This window comes from Carassius auratus, chromosome 24, assembly GCF_003368295.1.
Source record: "Carassius auratus strain Wakin chromosome 24, ASM336829v1, whole genome shotgun sequence".
In the NCBI taxonomy this organism is placed as follows: domain Eukaryota; kingdom Metazoa; phylum Chordata; class Actinopteri; order Cypriniformes; family Cyprinidae; genus Carassius; species Carassius auratus.
In genome coordinates this window covers 22400920-22420364 of record NC_039266.1, presented here as the reverse complement: position 1 = coordinate 22420364, position 19445 = coordinate 22400920, and the positions used below count along the sequence as shown (strand labels likewise).

The 19445-nt window shown below is 38.0% G+C and overlaps 1 protein-coding gene across 1 annotated transcript in view; it reads right to left on the bottom strand.

Moving 5' to 3' along the window:
• Window positions 1-1907: 1907 nt before the first annotated feature.
• LOC113042722 (rho GTPase-activating protein 18-like) overlaps window positions 1908-19445 on the bottom strand; it is a 22832-nt gene continuing 5294 nt past the window's right edge. The window contains exons 6-19 of the mRNA XM_026201737.1: window positions 11186-11427; window positions 10257-10477; window positions 10106-10178; window positions 9666-9802; window positions 9131-9296; window positions 6947-7038; window positions 5395-5472; window positions 5100-5259; window positions 4937-5019; window positions 3568-3765; window positions 3316-3450; window positions 2958-3085; window positions 2824-2885; window positions 1908-2479 (exon numbers count right to left, since the gene is read on the bottom strand). Coding sequence (XP_026057522.1) covers window positions 2388-2479; window positions 2824-2885; window positions 2958-3085; window positions 3316-3450; window positions 3568-3765; window positions 4937-5019; window positions 5100-5259; window positions 5395-5472; window positions 6947-7038; window positions 9131-9296; window positions 9666-9802; window positions 10106-10178; window positions 10257-10477; window positions 11186-11427 — 1867 coding nt within the window. The 3' untranslated portion in view covers window positions 1908-2387. The remainder of the gene's footprint in view (window positions 2480-2823; window positions 2886-2957; window positions 3086-3315; window positions 3451-3567; window positions 3766-4936; window positions 5020-5099; window positions 5260-5394; window positions 5473-6946; window positions 7039-9130; window positions 9297-9665; window positions 9803-10105; window positions 10179-10256; window positions 10478-11185; window positions 11428-19445) is intronic.

Sequence of the window (19445 nt, the reverse complement as noted above, 5' to 3'; positions counted from 1 at the left end):
ACTGCTGCTTAAACACATCCGCTTCATCAACACATCTGTACTTAGAAGGTCTTCAGTCATGTTTAGATTTCAGGGTTTCTGCAGGTCTTAAGACATCTTCATTCACCCTTGCACAAATTAAGGCCCTAAAAATTATTAATTCAGAGAAGAAAGTCTTAAATAACTGTTGCAATTACATATTAACTGGAGATGCAGAATGAAGAAACTAAAACTGAGTTTATGCTTAAATCAAGAAACGATGTCAGTACTGTGTGGAACGTGTGTTTTATTTTAGAATGGAGTTCATTTTGGGAGCCTATTAGCAGGTTTTTAATCATGAGGTCATTTTTTTTTTTTAGATCAATGTCAATTTTAGTAAATCTTTTTTTTTTACGACTTTTTTTGTATTGCGACATTATTTTAATACGATTTAAACATTCAAATTCCTGTAAAGATTATTTAAAAAAAACTCATTTTTTAAACAGAAATAAATATATATATATTATTTCTGTAATAAATCAGGGCATTTTGCTTATGTTCCATATTAATTAATTAACAATATTTCTGCTCAGTTATGATTCACATTAGTGTCATTTCTATCAGATTCTCAGAAAACAAGACTTCTTATCTAATGTCATTTCGCTTCTCAAGTAAATGTGATTTGATTTAAGAATCCTTTTCATTTGCACTGGAAAAATGCCCAAAATAGTGAAGAACGATGTGTAAAAGTAATTTCTAGTGTTTGAAAGCAGAGTTTGTTTTTAAATAAAAAGTAATGTAGATCTGTTAGAAGTTGTATTGTCAAATTCTAATAAACCTCTCTGTGCTCCCTAGACATTGATATTACACAAAGATCAGACTGAATCCTGATATGTACTTGTTCTTAAACGTGTCTTCACACGGCTGCAGAAACCCTGCTCGTTAATAAAACACTGGCTGCTTGAGCATTTTGCTTGTTTTACTGCTGATGACATTACCAACTCGTCGACATTCCTTCACTATCAGAGAGACTGTAGAACATTCCAGAGCCTGATCCTGACACACACACACACACACACACACTCACTCACACACACACACACACACACTCACTCACACACACACACACACACACACACTCACACACACACACACACACTCACACACACACACACACACACACAGCAGGTGGTTTCATGTGTTTTAATCAGGTTAGTTTCCTGTCGTTTCACCCATGATTACAACATGACCAGTACATTCTCATGAGATGAAGTCTACGATGTGGCCACATGTTCTTTGTAATACTCACAGACTTCATGTTAGGAACCAAAACGCTTTGGTTTTAATGAAACAAGGTTACAGAGTAATGTTCTGATGGCTGTAGTTAACTGTAAAATGCTTCAATGTAACGCTCAACATTAGAATAAAACCCCAACACATTCATCATGAGCACAATAAATGATCTTCAACACAAACAGCAAAAACACCTTGTATAAAAAATGAATAAAAAAATAAAAATTAACTGGTATCGCACATAAAAAAATTGCTTTCAAGTAAAAAAAAACTAACAAAATTTAAATTCAGAGCATCGAAAAGAACGAGGATGATGATGATGATGATGGCAGACACTGAGAATATGATATACATCTCTCATCTAGTGAAAGGTCAAAGGTCATTGGCTTCTGAATGATCTTCTGTCTTCATTTGTGTGGCTTTATTTCTGTAGTTCATGAACTGTAATGTTTCTGGATTCTCGTTCGAGTCCTTCATTAATCCAGTTAGTGCTTGATGACGCTGGCGTTAATATTTATCTGGTTTAATAATTAGAGGTAATATTGACCCGTCATGATGAATCTCACAAGAACACATCCAGCTCGTATTTCACACCCAAACCCAGTGGCAAAAATTCATTTAGCTTGGTTTAAACTATATATATATATATATGTGTGTGTGTGTGTGTGTGATACAGCACAGCACATACTGTATCTACTTATTTATATAATACAAAAGAAATGTAATACATGAAAAGAGTCAAATAAATTTTGGGGCAATTTTTTTTTCTTCATGAAAATAACGTAATTTAAATGTCTGTATAATCTTGTGATTTGCGTGTGAAATATGTGCGCTGATGTTCTTCAGAGGATCAGTGAGGGTCTGTAGTGTTCAGGTTCACACGGCTTCATCACAAACATGCAGCGTATACAAACAATACTCAATCATTATGATACAGTGGGATAAATTAGTGGTATAAATATTATGTACATGCTGTGTTTTACACTGGCCAGTGGTTTGAAGCGCTGAAGCATGCGTCCTGACGAGGGCTTCTGATCGAGGAGGTCACCGTTTTGGCACCAAAAGAACTCAATGACCAGCATTGACCAGTTTGACCTTTGACCTCTGATCAGCTGATGGTCTTCTGTGTAACACCTTCAGGTCGCCCGTGACTTTAACACCCATTCACAGTGAGGGTTAACGCGGTAAACGTCTAGTAAATGTGCGTCTGGATCCAGGCAGCGCTCGCCTAGAGACAACAAAATAAAAACTACAGTCAATTTTTGTCATAACTTCAACTTATAAAGTCATAATGATGTTTAGATTTTTCTGCATTGTCACTAAAACTGATGACTCTTCTTCTAAAATATAAAAATAAATATTAATAATTATAACTAATATAAATAACTAAATGCAGCAGAATAACTAAAAGTGTAGAATTAAAGTTAAATATAAACTTGTCTTTTATTACCAGGATTTTTCAACTGTTTCTTACTCACAAATAGCAATTATACAGTTAGTTATATCTGCTGTCTGAATCATTTTTGGTTTGACTACTATTATGATTATTATTAATAATAACGTTGGACGCACCGATGTTTCCTCCGGTCTCGAACAGATGCTGTCTCTGTCTTCTGATGCTGTGTGAGCTGTGTCTGTAATCAGTATTCATCGGTTAACATCGGTTCAGTCACGTGACCGCTGCGTTCGTTCGTTCGTTCACTCACCCGTTCTCGACGTCGAAGCGCGCCATTATGTCTCTGGCCTTCATCTCGGCGTTCAGCTGAATCGCCATGGAAACCTTGGCGTGGAGCGGCGCGTGAACTCTGATGACCCCGTCGTGAAGGTCAGTGACCTGAGGAATACAGACAGGTTTCCCTTTTAACAATTAGTTCCAATAATCACAGAGACTTTTCAGCGTTTGTATCACTCCGCTAACAGCGTGCGTTTGTATCCAGAAGGTGGCGCCAAATCTTTATGAGAAGTCAATCAATGGATTCACAACTAAACAAGGTTTCACCCAGATTAGCCATGTGCTGTATTCAGTAATGCGATGATCAGAGAAGCAATCCCATGAGCACTCACTTCACTGCGCTCGCGCTCTTTCTCCAGGTTCCATCTCTTCAGTAGCCTGCGTTTGCTCTTCTCTGAAGTCGGTGTTTTCTTGCCCGCGGCGGCTTCGTTCATTTTCCGGACATGTGAGATCAGAAAACACGGGACCTGCGGATATGAAGAGCGGACAAACATCCATCACAACGACTCTCCCAGTGTCAGCCAATCAGCTAGGACAGCTCATTAATATTCATGGGCGTCGCTGATGACATCACTGGCGCTCACCGTCCACAGCAGGTCCTGATGGGTAATGAGGATCTGCACGAGCTGGGCCGCAGCGACCGCACTCAGCATCTCCTCCTGCTTGACGTTCTTCCCGCGGAACGTGAAGAGGTTCGGTGCCACGATCATAGAGACGTTCCACAGACTCATACGGTTCTTCTCCTCGTACGCCACCACCTTCCTGAGGAACTCCAGAAGAGCCTGAGAACAAACGGCAAACATCACCCTCCAATGACATGTTACAACAAAAAACTACACTTCCATAATGTACTCAAAGGGTTACTTAAAGGGTTTGTTGCTTAGGGGTTATATTACTAGAGAGAAAAATCTGACAGTCTCCAAACAGAAGTTCCAGTGACTTCACATTCACATGCATTCATTCCACTCGCATTGCATTTGAAGTTTATTCGTTCCCTGGGAGTCAAACCCGTGACATTGGCGTTGCTGGCTCTGCTGTTTGAGCGTCTGTAGTGAATCGACACTACATTAATATCTGATTTCAGCAGAGATCAAACTGAATCAGCACTGAGAGAATATGGGCACTAAACGCATGACGTCAAACCTCTGTGTGTGTGTGTGTGTGTGTGTGTGTGTGTCATCACAGGTTACTCATCAGCTTCACCTGAGAACATGCTCATGTCAATGCTTTACCCACACAAACACACGTTTACTCAACTATCTAAACAACATGCACTAACACACACAAAAACACCTGCACTTTTAGACGACATTCCCAGATTTACTCTGCCTTTCAAAGGTTTGAGATCAGTAAGATTTGTAATGTTTCTTCTGCTCATCAAGGCTGCATTTATTTAATAAAAAAATAAATGTAAAACAGAAAAAGTGTGAAATATTATTATAATGTAAAATAAGTATTTACTATGTGAATCAATTGTTAAATATAATTTATTCCTGTGATGAAAGCTGAATTTTCATAATTTTTGCTTATTGCTTCCATTCAAAAGTTTAGGGTGAGTAAATGTTTTGTTTATATATATATATATATATATATATATATATATATGTACTATACTTATATAAAACTGTTAAAATAGAACTCTTTCTAAATTGCAGTTCTCAAGCGGGGGTCTGGGAGTCACTAGGGGGCCTCAGCATACTTCTAGGGGGGCCAAAATGTGTCTTAAAATAACTTATAAGACAAAATAAGGTTTAAATAGACTTAAACAGCTATAATAATTGTATATTTGAATATATCGTCACTAGTATCTTTGAATAAAATGTTAGAAATATCTTCGATGGTGTTTAAATACTGACAATGAGGGGTCAAGGATCTTTAGAACTGCTTAAAGTCCAGTTGTGTAGTTTTGTGCATCAGGAAGCGTGTGTGAGCGTGATGATGAGATGAACAGACCTTCAGTGTGTCTCTGTTGGCTTCAGGAAGCAGCATGATGAGAAGATGAAGAGCTTGGATCTGATGTTTGGGTGATGAGATACCTGACAGATGGACAGATGAGAGATGAGAGACGTGACACTGAGCGGTCAGTGAAGAGAGCAGGTGTGGTGTCCAGACTCACTCTGAGCGGCTGTGAACGCCGGCAGGTGCTGTGTGGTCAGCAGAGGATACGGCAGCTCACGGATGAACATCTTCAACAGACCGGCCGCGTCGTTCTGCCGCACCTGATCCCAGTCGAAACGATCCTCGTAGAACTTCAGCTCCAGCTCCTGACGCAGATGCTGAGGACAAACACAAACCATCTTCTGTAAAGTACCTTGCTGTTTACACCACTCTTTCAGATATACAACAGCGTTCCAGGATCAGACATCAACATCCAGACTCGCTATCATATAACATAAAATATGATCATTTACCTTCACTCTGGACGCTGATCCTGGGACCCTGAGGATCCCCTCCGTCTGTAAGCCCGTCTGCTCCAGTTTAGACAACAACTGAAACCAGGAACATGTCAAATATCATGTTTTATGAAAAATTTAGTACACCAACACCATGTTTTCCAGACATTTACCACAGTAACACCATGCTTTCCAGACATCTATTGTGTTAACACCATGTCATCTGGAAATGTACCATGGTAACATCATGTTTTATGGATATTCACTATGGTAACTCCATGTTTTTTTTACTTTTTCTATGGAAACACCATGTTTTTTTGGATTCTTTCTATGATAAAACCATGTTTTCAGGATATTCACTATGGTAACTCCATGTTTTTTTACTTTTTCTATGGAAACACCATGTTTTTTTGGACTCTTTCTATGATAAAACCATGTTTTTTGGATATTCACTATGGTAACTCCATGTTTTTTTACTTTTTCTATGGAAACACCATGTTTTTTTGGACTCTTTCTATGATAAAACCATGTTTTTTGGATATTTACTATGGTAACTCCATGTTTTTTTACTTTTTCTATGGAAACACCATGTTTTTTTGGACTCTTTCTATGATAAAACCATGTTTTTTTGGATATTCACTATGGTAAGACCATAGTTTCTGGAAATTTACTATGGTAGAACTATGTATTTCTGAAAATTTACTATGGCAAACACCATGTTTTGTGAGAAATGTAGTATTCCAACACCATGTTTTCTTGACATTTACTATGGTAAAAACATGTCTTCTGGATATTCACACTGACAAGATAATGGTGTCTAGAAATTTACAGTGGTAACACCATGTATTCCGGAAATTTACTACAGTTACATTGTTTTCTGGAAAGTTCCTATTGGAAAACCCTGTTTTCTTGAACATGTACCATGGTAATTCCACAGTATTGTTTAAAGTAGCTTGAAGTGTCTTGTAAACAGCAGCAGAACGCCGTCTGTGTGCTGTTGTTTTCTTCCAGAGATGATTGAGATTCCAGCTCATTCAGACACACAGAGTCTTTATCAGTCATTGATAAGAGCGTCAGACTCAGATGTGTGTGGGGGCTTTCTACCAGTATCTTCCCGTCAGCTCTCGAGGTTCCCAACACAATTGCTGAATGTGTTGCAATGCTGGAAGAATCTCATGGTGAGCGATTGACTGCTGAAGGTTTTTGAAAGCATCTATTTTAATCCTCCGTCTCTGTGTTTCTAAGTGTTTCCTCAGTAAATCTCTCTCTAGTGAAACAATAGACGGCCTCCATCATTCCACTTAACACTGAGGTCAACGCAGGCGTGTAAAACAAACCAAAGCACTTCTGGCCACTGCCCTTGTTTTTTGGAAATCCTCTGTAACGGAGATGAGCGTGGGCCGTGGGGTAAGATAAGAGAGATTTGCTCCATCCAAGGATGCGGGAGGAATGAGTATCGGAGCCATGAGAAGTGCTGACTGGGAACTTTCCAGAAAACCCAGCACTTGCAATCTCCATCACAACATTCCAGCCTCGTTTCTAATAACCAAAGAATGACAGATGAATGTACCTTCTTGAAAACCAGAGGAACTCTGGAACCCGGGTATTTCTTCTGGTCGTTTTCCAGCAACGTATTGAGAGGAACGCCGAATATCCCACTGTCTGTGGGAACAAAACGACAGCATTTACAGACAGTTTTACATGGTTTCTGACATTTACTATAGTAACACCATGTTTTCTCCATATTCAAAATGACAATGCCATGTGGTCTAGGCAGTTACACAATTACTATGTTAATACCATGGTTTCGTGCACATTTACCACGGGAACGCCATATTTTATGAACATCTACCACGATAAAGCCATGTTTTATGAACATCTACCACGATAAAGCCATATTTTATGAACATCTACCACGATAAAGCCATGTTTTATGAACATTTACCATGGTAACAGTATGTATTATTAACATTTACCACAGTAATGCAGTGTTTTATGAACTTTTACTATTGTAACACCATGTTTGTGCACAATTACTATGATAACACCATATTTATGGACATTTACTAAGGAAATTTGGAAATTTACTGTAATAATACCAGGTTTTCTGGATATTCACAATGGCAACACCACGTTATATATATATTTACTATTGTAATGTGATGTTTTGTGCACATACTATGGTAACACCATGTTTTCTCCATATTCAAAATGACAACGCCATGTAGACTAAGCATTTACTATGGTAACACCATGTTGTACCAATTACTATGTTAATACTATGGTTTTTGTGTACATTTACCATAGTAACACCATTTTTATGAACATTTTCTATGGTAATGCCATGTTTTTTTAACATTTACCACAGTAATGCAGTGTTTTATGAACATTTATCACCATGTTTTATGAGCATTTACCATGGTACCCCCATGTTTTATGAACATTTACCATGGTAACCCCATGTTCTATGAACATTTACCACAGGAACGCCATGTTTTATGAACATTTACCACAGGAACCCCATGTTTTATGAACATTTACCATGGTACCCCCATGTTTTATGAACATTTACCATGGTAACCCCATGTTCTATGAACATTTACCACAGGAACGCCATGTTTTATGAACATTTACCATGGTACCCCCATGTTTTATGAACATTTACCATGGTAACCCCATGTTCTATGAACATTTACCACAGGAACGCCATGTTTTATGAACATTTACCACAGGAACCCCATGTTCTATGAACATTTACCACAGGAACGCCATGTTTTATGAACATTTACCATTGTAACCTTATGTTTTATGAACATTTACCACAGGAACGCCATGTTTTATGAACATTTACCATGGTAACCCCATGTTTTATGAACATTTACCACAGGAACCCCATGTTCTATGAACATTTACCACAGGAACGCCATGTTTTATGAACATTTACCATGGTAACCCCATGTTTTATGAACATTTACCATGGTAACCCCATGTTTTATGAACATTTACCACAGGAACCCCATGTTCTATGAACATTTACCACAGGAACACCATGTTTTATGAACATTTACCATGGTAACCCCATGTTTTATGACGTTTACCACAGGAACACCATGTTTTATGAACATTTACCACAAGAAGGCCATGTTTTATGAACATTTACCATGGTAACCCCATGTTTTATGAACATTTACCATTGTAACCCCATGTTTTATGAACATTTACCACAGGAACGCCATGTTTTATGAACATTTACCATGGTAACCCCATGTTCTATGAACATTTACCACAGGAACGCCATGTTTTATGAACATTTACCATGGTAACCCCATGTTTTATGAACATTTACCATGGTAACCCCATGTTTTATGACGTTTACCACAGGAACACCATGTTTTATGAACATTTACCATGGTAACCCCATGTTTTATGAACATTTACCAAAGAAACAATGATTTTTGGACATTTACTATAATAATACCAGGTTTTCTGGATATTCACAATGGCCACACCAAGTTTTTTTAAATATTAACTATGTTAAAGTGATGTTTTGTGCACATGCTATGGTATTTGTGGACATTTACCCTGGTAACACCATGTTTCTGGATACTTATGGTAATACCATGGTTTTCGTGGACAGGTACTATGGTGACATCATGTTTTATGGAGCTTTAGGATAGTAATCGTATCCTGCTGTCTGTGGGTGTTTAAAGCTGTTTTTCCTTGGTTTCTGAGTCTGGATGTGAGTGACACCCACCTCGTGCTTTACTGCGCACCACGCGGCTCCTCTTCATCTCGATGCCCAGGAAGTCGTAGAAGGTGGTCAGCTCGATCAGGGAGATGCAGCTGATCTTCTTGATGTCCTCAGACGACAGATCGCTCACCCGTGTCAAGCCCTGTCTGGGCCTCACGATCTGAAATCTCTGAAGAGCAGACCACAAAGCACATCTGATCTGAGCTCACTATCCCGTGTTCACAAGAAGGACAGGGTTTCGTTTGTTTTATTTGGATATACACTATTGTTCGCAAGACTGTTTTTGTCTTTTGAAAGAGATTGATACTTCTATTTAGCAAGAAATCATTAAATTGATCAAAAGTGACATTTTAAAAAAGACATTTTATAATTTCTTGAGCAGTAAATCATCATATTATTCTGATTTCTGGAGATCATGTGACACTGAAGACTGGAGGAATGATGCTGAAAATACAGCTGCAGGTATGTCTTTAAATTTGAAGGAATCAGTTTGAAGAATCCCCATTTAACAAGCGACATGATGACAGATGGAACGCACCGGTAAATCCCTGTCGTCTTTACAGATCCTCCTGCAGTCTTGGCATTCACGGTCTCTCCGATGAGCTCGAGCCGCTTCTGAATACGGCACGTCCAGCGACAGAAGGATGGTCTCTGAAGAGCTGCTGTCCGCAGGAACTGGACACACATATACACAAGAACAAACCTCAGTAATGTCTGAATAAAGTTTGGTTTGAAGATAAACCGAAACCATAAACACAGCCACTTTCCATAAAAACTCCATTTAAACAATCATCATCATCTTCTCTTTTCTGCTTTGTATCATTGCTTTTATGTACCGATCTAGTTTATATTCCATCATGCACTGTAAACATACTGTCTCGTGCTAAAATGTTAGTGATATTCCTCTTTTGTGTGTCTGCTGGATGAATGCATCTCAATGTAAATGCATCTTGTAAAAAGGGTCAAACGGTGTCTGACCTTTCGGTGGATTCCACTGCGGCAGTTTGAGAGCGATCCGTCCGTTTGGAGAAACCGGAGGAGTGAGTTCAGACTGTAAGAGAACAAAATCACATCATCACACACAGATTCATGAGGTGTGGACCAATCAGAAGCACTGGTTTGTGCTCACCGAGGCGTCGGGTGTGGAGAAGACGTCTCGCACGTGTCTCGTGGGCTGCTTGTTCCTCTTGCGCAGCGTCTGCGTGTAGTTATCCAGTCGTTTCTTCACCATAGCGGCCTGTGAGTGTGTGAGCGTGGAGAGAAGAGCCTCCGCCGGACCATCACTCTGTGTTCCTGTCACCAGTGTGGAGAGCCCCGCCTCCTGCAGCCACGCCTCCTCAAGCTCCGCCTCTGAAACATCAAACACACACCAGTCATGACACACTTACACGATCGCCCATCTGGAGGACAAACACAGCTTTGCTCCAGTGACAATCATTCTCAGCCTTTGACTCAGTTTTCAATTTCATAACGTTTTCTTTTGAGATGTGTGTGATATTCTGACTGCAGTGCTTCGTTTAACAAGAGATGAGAGGCATTTTACATTCTGTGTGCAGTTCTTGGATTTGTAAAAGGCGAAATTCAGAGCACACCTTACTGATGATGCATGTTTTGTACATGCAAACAGATGAACTCATGATAAAAATGCAACACACAAAGTTTCACATTAAATGAACATTGCATTCATATTCTTGGGCTCATCTGCTTGTCTTCATAAAGTAAGCATAAATCAATAAGGTGTGTACTGAAATTGTTCTTTAAATTTAAAATACATTGAGGTACTTTATTTAGTGCTTGACATATTGCTGTGGGTGCATATAATATGGATTGTAAATGGCCAAACCTTGCATTTTGTTCACATAGATTTGTTTTATTCTTTTTAGAGGGGAGTCCAAAATTCTTGTTAGAAATTTATGCATGTTCGAATATAAATACGACCTCATGGTGTGTCAAACGTGTTTACACACTGCCTCCGAATCAGTGTGCAAAGAGCTTTAGGCCTTAATGATGATTATGAAAGGTTAACTCTAAGAGCACGGGTTTGAGCTCCACACACACCATCCATGCTGCTCCGCTCCGTCTGCTCCTCCGCTGCTCCCTGACGCTCCTCCTCGATGCTCTTCATCTCACTCCAGTAGTCCTCCATCGAGTCCCGGGACACACAGCGCTCCGCAGCACAGGGAGACAGACCTCTCCGCTGATACTGAGCTTTCCTGCAGAGACACGAGAAACTGAACCTGTGAGAGTGTGCATCACCAGCATTTGAGATCCCCTGCACGCTGGACTCACACACACACACACTGATGCTAACACACACACACACACACACACACACACACTGATGTCCATTGTCCAAAGCTCATCTGTCCATTCAGACTTGGAGACACACAGATGTGTATAATTTAGGAAAGCACTTCCAGATGTCGGTGTCTAATGACCGTAACAGCATTCCCAACACCAACACCGCTGCTTTAGTTTGAACAAACATCTCAATCCAGAGAAACATAAATGACCCGCAGAACTCAGCTCTGTACGAGCGCTCGAATCATTTACAAACCACAGCTTTTGATCGCATCAGGCACAAAATCATCTGTTAGAGCGTTTCTGTTTGGCCTTTCCACCGGAAGACTCTTTACTTGTTTTAAAATCAGAAAACTGTTACAGTCAGGGATATTACAGCTGAAGCTGAAGAACAACATTTCATTCTACAACATTAAAGCTGCAAGCAGCGATGAACGGGCCCTCGCACCCGGGCTCACCGCCATCGTGTGGCTTTAGTAAAAAGGTGAACGTTGAGAAATATGCATTTAATGTCCTAAATATAAGTGGAATATATCAAAGTATATCCCATATATGTGCCAATCTTACCGTTGCCAGCAGGTGGCGCTATCATTATAATGGAATATTGGCCTTCAGAGGTGTTCAGGCCAGGACTCTTATCAAACATGTGAAGTTTGGGGAAGATTGAACATTTTATGCTTGAGTTACAACAACTTCTCTTGCTGTGGCAAGACATCAAATTTTGTCATGGCGCCATGGAAACGCCCTTTAACAAAAACTCAAGATCTCCAAAAGTTAACATTGCACAGGCCTTTAGATTAGACTGACCACAAAATATATGTTAATCTCAAAATAATTATAGGAGTAGTTTGTTGCAGCGTAAAACATGTCACTTCCTGTTGCCAATAGGTGGCGCTATGACTATAACTGAATGTGGGCATGTAGATCTGTTAAGGGCAGAAGTTTTATCTAACATGTGAAGTTTGGGGCAGATTGGACATTGTATGTCTGAGTTACAGCAACTTCCTTTTTCATGGCGAAACATCGAAATTTGTCAGGCCCCCATGGACACGCCCTTTAACGAAATCTAAAGATCTTCGCAATTTAACATTGCAAAGGGCTTAAGATTACACTGACCAGGTTTGGTGTTGATCTGAATAAATCTCTAGGAGGAGTTCGTTAAAGTACAACCCCTGAAAATGGCAGAAACAACGCCAATTTTGCAGAGAAAATTCTAAATAACCGACTTCCTGTTGGGATTCGGATTTCGTACCAAGAGACTTTTTTGTAGGTATTGGTGTGTTACATGTGTATACCGATTTTTGTACATGTACGTGAAACATAGCTCGAGGCACACTCTGTTGAAAGTGTATAGGTGGCGCTATCGAGCCATTTTGCCACACCTGATGGAATTTTGGCCTTCAGATGTGTTCAGGCCAGGACTCTTATCACACATGTGCAGTTTGGGGAAGATCGGACATTTTATGCCTGAGTTATAACATCTTTTATTCCCATGGCGAGACATCGAACTTCTTGACGGCGCCATGGACACGCCTTTAAACGAAAACTCAAGATCTTCACAACTTAACATCGCACAGGCCTTTAGATTAGACTGACCACAAAAAATACATTGATGTCATAAAATTTCTAGGAGTAGTTCATTGCAGTGTAAAATATGTCACTTCCTGTTGCCAGTAGGTGGCGCTATGACTATAACTGAATATGGGCATGTCAATCTGTTCAGGTCAGGATTCTCATCAAACATGTGAAGTTTGGGGCAGATTGGTAATTGTATGTCTGAGTTATAGCAACTTCCTGTTTCATGGCGAATCATCGAAATTCGCCAGGCCGCCACGGACACGCCCATTAACGAAAACTCAAAAGCTTCGCAATTTAACATCGCAAAGGCCTTCAGATTAGGCATACCAAATTTGGTGTTGATCTGAATTAATCTCTAGGAGGAGTTCGTTAAAATACAACGCATGGAAATGACAAAAATGACACAAAATTTGCTCATAATATTAGTAATAACCGACTTCCTGTTGGGTTTCGGATTTTGCTCCAAGAGACTTTTTTGTAGGTATTGGAGAGTTACATGTGTATACCGATTTTCATACATGTACATGAAACGTAGCTCGAGGCGCACACCGTTGAACGTGTATAGGTGGCGCTGTTGAGCCATTTTGCCACACCCACTTCTGAAACCCATATCAGACGTAAATTTTCGCCAGTTCTGAGGTGTGTGCAAAGTTTCATGACTTTTCGAGCATGTTTAGGCCCTCAAAAATGCGATTCATTTTGGAGAAGAAGAATAATAATAATAAATATAGCTGCAAGCAGCGATGGCGGGCTCAAGCCACCAATGCCATCGCCACCTCGGTGGCATCAGGTAAACTGTGCCCAGCGGGCACATGCATTCACAATATCCCTCTGGCAGTGACGTTTTAAAGGATATGGCGGTTAAAGGGTTAATCCGAATCATCTAGACTTTAAAATCACATTCACAGAACAATATATATATATATTCCCCAAACATATATATATATATTTAGTAACACTTTACAATAAGATTTCATTTATAAACATTATGTTAACATGAACAATATTTATATAGCATTAATTTATGTCAGTTAATATTCCAAACTTAAACATTAAAACATTGTTTTATTGTGATTTTTTTCCAAGCACATTTTACCAATTCCAAACCATATCAATCTTAATAACTACCATTATTTTTTATTTAATCATTTATGAGTGCTATACAATAGTCCAGGAAAGCTGTAAGAGAAAAACTCCTTATATTCATGTGCAGAATTATTAGGCTGTTTTCTTTTACAGATGAAATGCGCTAAAAAAGAGTTTTAACTCAAACTGTTTTAACTCAAAGTCGAAAATTATGAAATACCCATGAGAAATATCAAACACAAATGCAATACAGAAATGGATAAGTTAAGACTTGACCATTGTACAAAAATGCTGACTGGGTCATGAGGTCAGAAAAGAAGAAGAAAAAAAAAAAACAGGTCAAGAAGAACTGACAAAAATAATTGCAAAATAATTAGGAATTAATGTGAAGATTAATTTTTAGTCAATTCTGCAAGACAGACTTTCAGGAAAGGAGGTGGAATAAAAATGAGCTCCTAAATCTTAATCCCGGATTCTGGAAGATATATTCCTCAAACCATCGGACAAGAGGAGGTGGTGCTGGTCCTTCATGAGTCACTCTAATCTGTTCATAAAGCCTATATATAAAGTCTTAATATATAGTATTTCACAATACTTCATGGTATTCTAATCAAATCATTTTTTGGAATCTTAGATCTCTCAGAACCTGACACCGAGTAATTCTGAGACTCCAGGAAAGTGGCAGTTCTGTAAAATGTTGGCGCTGGAGACTAAATGCTCCCTGATAGTTTCACACCTAATTCACTTAACACACACACACACACGCACATACACACACACACACACACACACACACACACATTACCCACAGTGACAGAGGGACAGAGTGACATCAGATGTATGATAGTTTTTTAATTTTCTATCATCCATATAGTGTTGTATAGTCATGAAACTATGCATATTTCCTCAGAATGACTTGTCTTCTATGTGTACATTTTTTTGAAGTGTTTAGAAGCTGCACTTAAAAAAATAAAAGACATTTACTGGTTACTTTTTTACTGTTATTTCAAAAAATCACCACGACAAAACCATTCAAGCTATTCAAAATTCATCCGCACCTGTACTGTTAGATACATTCTTTAAACAGTGGTAAAAGAGGATGTGGTGCTGATCCTTCAAGAGTCACTCAAAACTTATCTGTCCATAAAGCCTATAAAGAATTATTCTTAATATACAGTTCACAATACTTCAGCATGTTGTTCTAATTAAGTGAGGGTCATTTTATCAGTAAAATACATAAAATTCATATTATTTTTCTTTGAAAGATTTCTATAAATGATTTAAATCATACTTGTTTCTACAATAATTATTTAAAAGTGATCCTATAGCTCCATCTGGTGGCCATTATTGGTACTAAGAATTGCCAGCTTGATTTATATGTTATGATAGTTTTAATTTTATGCTGGCTCTTGAAAATGATAAAGCTATGGAACTTACTGTGCTTCCTTCAAATGATGACTTCTAGGTATATAAAAAATTATGAAGAGTTGGAATTAAAAATTTTAAAGATATAGTAAAATAACTATGGTATTTTTTTATGTTACTTTAATAAATCTCTATGGCCACACCATTTAAGGTATCCTAAACCCATTCGCAATTTAACATCTTCAGTATATGGCTTCATGTTAAAAAAGTTTGGTGTGAACTACTTGTGTCTTCTTGGAGGAGAATGAATTCATTTACAGGCTGAGTTTATCATAAATCCACAATAACATTTCTGAGTTCTGTATCAATCAGTGTTGTTGTTTGTTTATTTTAATTTTTTTATTTTTCATAGGAAGATAACTGACCCTTTACTCTCCTTTTTAATAAATGAGCTATTTATAGCTGTATTTATAAACTGCTTACTACTGACTATTAATATTGGGACAAGGCTTTATGAAGCATGAACTGACTATTTACTAATGAGTGCAGTTATTATAAAGTGTTATCAATGCATTTGCTAATGTTAACAAATTAGACATTATTTTACAGTGTTATCAAATCCCTTAAATGATTTGTATATGTTTTGTAATGATTTTATTGACCTAAAAGCATTTGTGAAAGTTCTGCTTACATTACAGCTTAGTCTTGATCTGTGAGCTGAACAGATTTACTGTTACATCCATGAGATTATGTAAATTCAAATAAATATCATGTCACAGGATGTCAGAGGTCAGTATCAAATTAGTTTGAAATTATTATTTGCAGCACAAATAAGGTTTTTTAGGATTTTTAAAAATCCCTAAAACTGTCAGAAAAGGATAAGGCCTAAGATTTCTATGTGAGTGGCTAAATTTGTTTGTTTTTATAACTATAATGCATAAACTATGAAACTATACAAAATGTATAAAAAAGTACAAGTTATTCTTTTCCAATGTTTTTTATTTATTTACATTTTTTTTTTTTTTTTTTTTTGGGATTTACATTTTTAAAAATTAGCCTATGGCAATCATTCTAAACAGCTTGAATAAAACCTGTCAATATTTATTATAGACCACTATAACTGTGTATAATCTAACAAACGAGTTTATTATGAAAATAAAGTGTGTACACCAGATAAATTGGACGATAAAGAAATTGCTAACAATAGTATAATAGAGCATGTTTTAGGTTTTTAGGCGTTTAGATGCAGAAATGGACAAATCAAATGTAAAATCAAATGTAATTGATTTAATTAAATATAGATTAAGTCTTGTTAGAGCAAAATAATAAATAAATACGTACACACATTAAAAAAGCAGCCAAGATGAATGAGTTTAATTTTTTATATAGATTAAAATTGAAGACAGAAGCAGCTGGTATATGCGGATCTCTTAATATTAAAATCCATTAGATCCACTTCAGACTTATTTCTCAACAGTTTATGTTCACGTGGCTGTTTTCGTTTATATTAGCCAAGCTATTATGTATTTTGAAATAATCTTGTCCGTGATGTGTTCGTTCTTACGACGAAAGGCAGAATCCTGCAGCTCGAGAGATATATGTTATTCTGCCAGTCGCGCTTTCAAATAGTCTTGCGCACTTAAACGGGTCACAAACACCTGCATTTAGCTCGTGTAGTGTTATAATGGATGTATTGTGTGCATTTATGGCAATAATTTATTTTTGAAAAGCTCTTAAACAAGAATAAATTCGTTTGTTTTGAACTTGTGACACTGTGCGCGCTGATCGGAGGCAGTGATTTCATATAGGCAGCCGCGAATATTTCATTTTCACACAAACAGTTCAAAAACATCTTAATTTAGCTCTTGGTGTGCTCTAATTGGTGAATTGTGTGATATCGCTGCAATACTTTATTTTTAATAGCTATAAAACAAGAATAAACTCGTTTTTTTCTGAGCTCATCATTCCACACGCTCCTGCTCAGAGCGGTGATTCATCTCTCGTGTTTCTCACGTATCACTGACCACACATCAATTATTAATGAGCCCTGACCTTATAATAATCATATATGTTGGTTTAGCTTGTCAGTGTGAATTAAATCCAAGTATTTATTTGTATTTTAACCGATTTAAAATCGAAACCAAAAGACAGTCTCCTCCCTTTTTTATTCCGGTAACTGCACCTGTAGGGGCGCTATTTCTCTCAGACAATGGAAGTCTAAGCACACACACTCAAACAGAGGGGACAGAGTGATATGAGATGTCTGACAGTTTTTTAATTTTCTGTTATCCATACAGTGTTTGTAAAGTCATGAAACTATGCATATTTACTCAGAATAACTTTTTTTTCTTTATGAAAAAAAGGTTTTGAAGTGTTTGGAATTTAAAAATGCAGGAAAATTAATAATTCCATCTTTATTGTCATTTTAAAAAATCCCCACGACAAAACCATCCAAGCTATCCAAAACCCATTCACAATTTAAGTTCCTCAATGTTTTTTCAACATGTACACCAAGTTTGGTGTGTATAGTGTTACTCTCCTCTGAGCAGTATGCATTAATTCACAGCTAAATGTAAAAAACAATCCACATTCAAATCAAAATAGCCGACTTCCTGTTGGTCGTAGCTGATGACTGTGAATTAGAAAGTTGTCCGTCTTGATAAGAACAATTTTTGTACTGAGTTTGGTGTCTGTAGCTAAAACTAACCCCCCCCACTTTTGACAAAAGGTGGCGCTATAGAGTGCCTCTTCCACGCCTCTTATGAAATTTTGCCAGTGTCTAGCTGTCACTAATACTGATATGTGTTCTGAGTTTGATGAAATTCTAAGCATGTTATATGCCTTCAAAATCACCTGAGAAGTATTCCAGTTTGACATGTTGCCACGGCAACAATATTTTTAGATATCAATATCCCCCCAGCAGATTTATATCGACTGTGTTTTAACATTATTCTGATGAAGTTTGAAGCAAATCGAAGTAAAAATAAGATGCTGAATTCAAAAGCATTTTGAAATGACACACTTCCTGCTGCCCACTTGGTGGCGCTATAACTTTGACTCCTAATAGTCACATATATGCGATCGACATCATACAATGAATAATCTGATGAAGTTTGATTAAAATTAGGAAATGTATGTGGATGGTATTAGACACTTCCTGTTTCTCATTTCTCGCCATAATTTCAAGCCTCGCCACGAGCAAACCGTTCGAGATATCAAAAATCCCCTGGCAATTTTTCATCCCCAATGTCTTGAGATCATGTTGACCGAGTTTGGCGGCAATCGAGTAAAAAACCTATGACAAGTATTTCAAATTCCAGAGCATGCGCTTTTTACATAACTCTAAATAGCTGACTTCCTGTTGGGCGGAGCCTATGATATGCAATACGAAAGTTGTTCGGCACGATGAGATCTATATGTGTACTGAGTTTCATATTAATACGTGCAAGTATGTGTGAGCTATACATCAACATTTATGACTGTGATCCAGGGGGCGCCGTAGAGCCCCTGTGCCACGCCCAGGTCCCAGCCTCTGCAGGCTCCTAAAGGCCACAGATTCCAAAGTGTGCGCAAATTTTCAAGAGTTTTTTGAGTATGTTAAGGACCCCAAAGCCCCCACAACTTTGACGACAAATATGAATAATAACCCCAAATAGCCAACTTCCTGTTGGGCGGAGCCTATGATATGCAATACGAAAAGTTGTTTGTATTGATGATTCTATATGTGTACCGAGTTTCGTATGTCTACGTGCAAGTATGTATGATATATATGGCCCTCATATTCCAGGGGCGCTGTAGAGCCCTGTGCCACGCCCGTGTATCAGTCTCTGCCCGGCCCTAATGGCCGCAGGTTCCAATGTGTGTGCCAATTTCAAGTTTTTAAGCATGTTAAGGCCCCAAAAGCCCCCGAAACCTTGAAGAAAATAATTAATAATAATAATAAAATATAATAATTAATAATAATTAACAAATAATCCTAAGAAAACAA